Raw genomic sequence first — 6,867 nt, forward strand, 5'->3', positions numbered from 1 at the left:
TAGTACGGAAAGCTGAAAGTTTATCAAATTATGCTCCTATGTATAAATTGAAAAATATTCAGCTTTTCCAGAATAAAAATGGACAGTAATTACGTGACTAAAAATTCTTGAAAATAAATTGTTTGATTTTGATTTGATTTACTGTTAAACAATAAGTGAATAAGTTTGTGTTGAACAAAAGTCGAATTGATGATTCTCTGCACAGCTCGTAAAACGGCATTATCTCCTCATACAACAATTAAATCTAAAATACAATCCACATTAAACTCGCTCCGTTAGGTATTTCCAATTTCAGCAAAATATGATACACAAACATTTTCTATTAGGTTTCAAACTAATATAAAATACCAAGTTAGATGTCGTGGAATTGGATACCTATTATATTCAAAATCATATTGCGGTTTATTGTAGAAATACTGTAATCTGAATTCAAGCATCTTTAAAGATAAGGTATTACTTTAAATTATTCCATCTCTTTGTAAAATATAAACTCTTATCTTTCTTCTCGTAGTTGTTGCTCCACAAAATCTTAAATAAATAATGATTTTGACAGTAGTTATGATCCATACTTAGTTAGTCTGTAGATTATGAGGTCTAGATTCGAGTCCTAGCTCGGGCTAGATGGTGTTTTATCACCGTGTTTGTTAAGCTGTCGGTCCAGGATAAACATAAACACCCCCGACTTTCAAAGCATATACTATAACACCCTAAATCCACCACTGGTTTGCACAACTAGGCACTGTACGTACCAGGGGCGATAATTCCTTACAACCCGATTCTTATCGGGTTACATTTTAAAAATCCACGAGTTTAGCGTCAATAATTTAACGTACTCCGCCAAAAACACATTCAGAGTAAAAGTAACACAAGAACGGGTTACCTAAGAGAACGACGGCCTCCGTGGCGCAGTGTTATGCGCATTGGATTCTTAAGACGGAGGTCCTGGGTTCGATCCCCGGCTGGGCAGATTGAGATTTTCTTAATTTTTCCAGGTCTGGCTGGTGGGAGGCTTCGGCCGTGGCTAGTTACCACCCTACCGGCAAAGACGTACCGCCAAGCGATTTAGCGTTCCGGTACGATGCCGTGTAGAAACCGAAAGGGGTGTGGATTTTCATCCTCCTCCTAACAAGTTAGCCCGCTTCCATCTTAGACTGCATCATCACTTACCATCAGGTGAGATTGTAGTCAAGGGCTAACTTGTAAAGAATAAAAAAAAAAAAAAATTTTAATCTTTGCTACTGGTACGTACAAATTGCACTAAACGGAAAAATCCTTCTACAATCCAATTTGTAATAAGACTTCAAAGTAGGCACGAAGTGCTAGTATAGTAGTCTACGTAGTGAAATATCATAGCGTTATATCATGGAGTTACATCATCATTACTATAGTAAGCAAGCAAAGTTAATAGATTGGTGAAGATGATGTTCAACTATGAATACCAAATGATATATCATTCAGCAATGTTTTAAGTAATATTTTTTATTCTCTTCCATTTACACTGTATTTTGTAATAATTTTCAGTAGGTATACCTGTTTTATTATGTGTACTTTACTGTGTATACGCGTTTCAAGTGCGTGTCTTAATGGTATTTATTTAGGACTGTTGATTTTATGGGTAAGACTGTTTTGTGTTTATTTTATTTCGTGCTCTTTCCCCCTAGCGTCCATGACGACAATACGGTGCGCGTCTACGTGGACTGCCGCTGGCTGCGGACGGACGTTCTCGAGAAGGACGCATTGGACACACCCCGGGACGCTGACCTTATTATTGGCTATCTCTTTTCAGTGAGTTAATCTTTATATTTATTTCATCAATTGATGTATAGGTAAGATATTATGTCATACTTACACGAGGATCATAGACTATAAATGGTTTCGGACGGACATCCTCGAGAAGGACGCATTGGACACACCCAGTGACACTGGCCTTATTATTAGCTATCTCTTCTCAGTGAGTTAATCTCTATGTTTATTTCGTCATTTGATACATAGTTATGATAAAGGACCATACGTGAGTCCTCTACCATCGACCAAGCTGTCGATGGTAGAGGACGAATGTCCTCGAGAAGGACGCATTGGCTATCTCTTCTCAGTGAGTCAACATTTCTATGTTTATTTCATCATCGGATGCATAGGTAAGAACTGTCAATTGTCATACTTATACAAGGATCATAGACTATCAATGGTTTCGGACGGACATCCTCGAGAAGGACGCATTGGACACACCCAGTGACAATATAATATTTTATTAATTCATTTGTGTAATTTTTCACATTTCCAATATTTTTATAATTCTTTATTTTTTAAATTTTGTATGCAACTTACACTGATTTTCTCGCTGACGAAGTCGCGGGCGTCTCCTAGTGTTAATTAAATCGTTCGTGAACAATAAATATAGAACACTCCAAATATTTACACAGGCTTCGATAGCTTTTTAGGGTTCCGTGCGATATTTCCTATATTAACTGATACGGTAATTTAGTGGTTTAGTGGAGTAGTTATTTATTTTTTTAGTAGACCAGTGAGTAGACTTAGGACTAACGACGTAAAAAATATTATTATCTTTAATTCGTTTATTCTTCCACATAATACAGATACGTACATACAGATTAACAAGACAAGTCCGGGGCTATACTCGGAGTTTTTTCTTCCACACAATCGACCCACTAAGATACTCGTCTCTCCCTGTCACACTATAATATCTAATGATTTCTCAATAGCCCAAATTGCTTGTACTACAACTATAGTAGTACTAACAGTTCGACGCGTCAAAGGAGTATGTACGGAACCTTCCATGCCGAAACTGACTCGCCCTTTTCTAGTTTTTCTAATACATTTGACATTTTCGTTAGTGTTTTTCTGACCTGTCCAGTAAAATTGTATTTTTTGTATCAATTTCTGTATTTACCTTCAAGGGCTTTGATATTTCGTACAAATACAATATAAAAGGTTGTTTACTGGGAGAATTGTTTGTTTTAGAGAAAACCCAACTGGATATACGTAAAGCTGGTTGTCCTTGAGATATCTTAATATTTTCTTGTAGAACGCGAGCGAGACACTATTTTATATCTATAATATCCTTATGAATCTGACAAACTTATTATCTAGATTTCAATTTATTTCTAATGTTTTTGAATAATTTTGTGAAAGTTTGTATATATTCTCGTCGCCGGTCGCCTATGAGGTCCTACTCTAACCCAGGACCTCATAGGCAACCTCATATGAGACCTCACAGTCGGATCGCTGGTTAGAAATTCAAATGCCTTTATTTCAACTAGTTTATTTGAACTCTTAGTTAGTAACTCAGTTAGATTCTCTGTTAGTTAGTAACGGAGGACGGAGGTAACTTGTAACGTCACTTTCTGTCGACGCTTCGTAATATTTGAAAGAAAGAAAGAAAAGACATTTATTTCAAAAATTATGCCATATGTAACACCTAAATACTATTGTAGTGCCTGATACCCAGACCACATAGGCAAGTCAAAATAAAAGTAGACTAAGCATCAGAACACCACTATGTCATATTTGGCACAACCTTGGAAAATGATTCAGCTCAACAGTGTGCTGCATATACCAGCACATACAGGGCTTATTTTCAGCTGATTACCTTGAACCTGCTTTGTATGTATTTCATATTTGTGTTTGTTCTGACAGGGAGATCTGGAACAGATGGTCTTGGTACCAAAGGCTGGCCAGGCTCACAAGCAGTGCTCAAGTCTAGCGACGGGGATCACACCCTTTGTCACTCCTCGGGACACGTAAGAAAGGTATGGAAATGAAAATTAAACTTTGATCAGAATAATGCGTAATTTCGATTTGAAATTCCGTGAGACCACAGCAGACTTTACGTTTTTCTTTATTCGGAATGCATGTTGTGGCAAGCGCTCGTATTCGTTACCGGAATTTGTTCTGTTCGGAAAAAAACGTAGGTAGGTAAAAACATGTGCGTTAATTAATGTATCATAATTGTTGTAAAAAAATACTTTCTCCTACTCGAATAATAGTCCGTAGGTAAATATTTTATAGGTGCGTATCTTTATTCTTTACAAGTTAGCCCTTGACTACAATCTCACCTGATGGTAAAGTGTTGATGCAATCGAAGATGGAAGCAGGCTAACTTGTTAGGAGGTGGATGAAAATCCACAGCCCTTTCAGTTTCTACACGACATCGTACCGGAACGCTAAATCGCTTGGTGGTACGTCTTTGCCGGTAGGGTGGTAACTAGCCACGGCCGAAGCCTCCTACCAGCCAGGCAGGCTTTGTCCTGAAAAGCAGGATTGATAGCTTGGATTGAAGAAACTTGGACGGTTGTAGGTAGCTATGATAGAAGCATAAGCTGACAAACTTCTTCTTGTTCTTCTTCTGACAAGTCATCATAAAATATGTCTATATATTGGTCTATAAATTCCTATACGCAAGGAGGCCTTGCTCCGTAAGGGTCTTTATAAATAGGCTGACGATGATAAACCCCCAATAATCATTGCAATAAATAATAAAACCCCTTACACAATCAGTCAGAAATAAACATGAGATTGTACCACCTGTTACCCATTTTGCGTGGTCGGCCACGAACAAACGCGCATCGATGCGGAAACTCCCATCGGTATAGCATTAATGTTAGAACTGGGGTAACCAAATACTTGGTAAACTTTTTCAGGACAATTGTAGTGTAACAGTTTTATTTGTCAGTATTAATATTTTGATTTGAAAACTGTTACGTCATGTAATGTGGCAACTTTATGTATATTCATTACTTTGTGAAAAAAAAACTAGAAAGTGTTCTGATTTCGTGCAATGAGATCTGATAAGATTTACACCTTTTTTGGAAAGTTTCTCTAATTGAAAATGATAATTTTCTCTTTCTCTGATGATTGTTTTCTCTGTGAGAATCAATCAATAGAATACACGGACAAAGTAAATTAACTTTGTTGCAAAGTTTTTCGTACAAAACTTGCAAGCTATTTTATTTATCTACTTTAACTTTAACTACGAACGTGAAAGTAAAATGATAATGTAAAATTAGGTTACATGTTTCGGGACATTTCCGAGATTTGCAGAAAGTCTGGCAAGTTTAGTTAGGACGGTTATTATCACCCATTCGGAAAACATTCGTATTATTACGGAAAGGCTTTATAATATGGAAATTTCCGGTTCTATGATAATTTCATTTCATATTCAGATGTACCACATTATTCCGCATACTTTAAACTAACGTACGCATGTGACTTTATTCAAATGACTACTGAATTTTCATGACAATTTCATCATATTGCCTATTTTCAATGCCCCACTACAAAATCCACCACGCATAAATACGCGGGTGTGCGAGCTTAAGGTCATGATTTTAGAATCTGTAAATATGTATCTGCCTTCGATTTAGAGGGCGTAGGTTCGAATCCAGTCAGACGCCTCTAAATTTCAGTTATGTACATTTTATGAAATTGAATATCAAAACATCGTGAAGAAACCTGCATACCAGAGAATTTTCTTAATTATTTGCGTGTGTTAAGTCTGCCAACCCGCATTGAGCGAGCGTGGTGGACTATTGAACTAACCCCTCTCATTCTGAGAGGAGACTCAAGTTCAGCAGTGAGCCGAATATGGGTTGAAAATTATGAAGTATCAGAGACACTTTCTTCATCGCAAGTAACAGTCAAAGTAATGTCATAAATCAAAAGTGACGGTCTTATTCACTGAACAATAAAGTCTTCTTTACTACTTACTACTTTTACTGTTACTTTAGCTTTACATGAAGAAACTGGCTGTTATAGTATCAGAGAGACTTATAAGTGTCTGATACATATTTTATAATTTTGATGTGACTTACGTAACAATCTAATGTACGTATTTTTTCTCTACAGGAAGGCTTGGGGCGATATTAACGGTGTGTAAGTCTAAGAAACAATAAAATCCTTGGATATTAATACATGTTCGTGATTAATTGATTCGTGATTCCTATGAACTAACTATTACTTCCAACAGCCTAGCTCGAGACTATAGTCTGGCAAGTTCCTTGACACTCCTATGATATGCGGGCGACGGGGGGAAAGACTGCGCGGGTGTGTATATTTGCGTGCGGGGAAGTGAGGTGCATCAGTCGTGGGTTTTTTCATTCATCGCTATACGCCCCCCAGCCCGCGCGGACTATCAGGAATGTTACGAACGAAGTTGCCAAGCTATAATCACATTAATTTTAATTTTCAAACGCAAAATGATATAGTAAAATAAATAGAAGTAATAAATGAAATTCAGTTTTAGCTTTTATTTATATTAAAACTTCACTTTTCGAAATACATCATTATTAAAATAGTTTCAAAATGAACGCGATAATATTTTAAGAACAAGTTATCTGTCTAATAGAACAAAGTCTATTAGAACATTTTTATTATACAGTAACTTGGTTACTTAATTAACCATAAAGGTTAATTTAATATATCAATGGTTAAAACAATAATCTATATTTATAATGTGAAACTATTCTTAGTCACTATTGTACGTATTTTCTTTCAATAAGTATTTTTTTTTTAATAAAACAAATCAAAAATAAAGAAATAAATAAATCCATTTGATAAAATCATAATACATTCTTGCCTTGATGTTTTAATGCATTATTATTTTGGTAAAACTAAGGTATCAAAATTGTTCCCTTTTTCAAGTGGTTTTGTGACTTTGTAAATACATTTATAAAAGTACTCGTAGATTTAAAAATATTGTAATTTAAAGATAATATCCTAAACCATCTGTACAAGGCAATTAATTAAGTAAATAAAAATAATTATTATAATCGCTTTATTTTGAATGCTTGTATTCTTTTTGAAATTTCTTTTTGAATTTTCAAATTATAATTTTTTTTTAATAAGACTTCA

The 6,867-nt window shown here is 35.5% G+C and overlaps 1 protein-coding gene across 1 annotated transcript in view; it reads left to right on the forward strand.

Moving 5' to 3' along the window:
- The window catches only part of LOC112046295 (uncharacterized), a 61,277-nt gene extending 54,766 nt beyond the window's left edge, over positions 1-6,511 (forward strand). Inside the window, exons 8-10 of the mRNA XM_024082895.2 lie at positions 1,662-1,785; positions 3,655-3,767; positions 5,863-6,511. Of these exons, the coding sequence (XP_023938663.2) occupies positions 1,662-1,785; positions 3,655-3,762 (232 nt within the window). The 3' untranslated portion in view covers positions 3,763-3,767; positions 5,863-6,511. The remainder of the gene's footprint in view (positions 1-1,661; positions 1,786-3,654; positions 3,768-5,862) is intronic.
- The last annotated feature ends 356 nt before the right edge of the window (positions 6,512-6,867 follow it).

Source organism: Bicyclus anynana, chromosome 13, assembly GCF_947172395.1.
Source record: "Bicyclus anynana chromosome 13, ilBicAnyn1.1, whole genome shotgun sequence".
Classification (NCBI taxonomy): domain Eukaryota; kingdom Metazoa; phylum Arthropoda; class Insecta; order Lepidoptera; family Nymphalidae; genus Bicyclus; species Bicyclus anynana.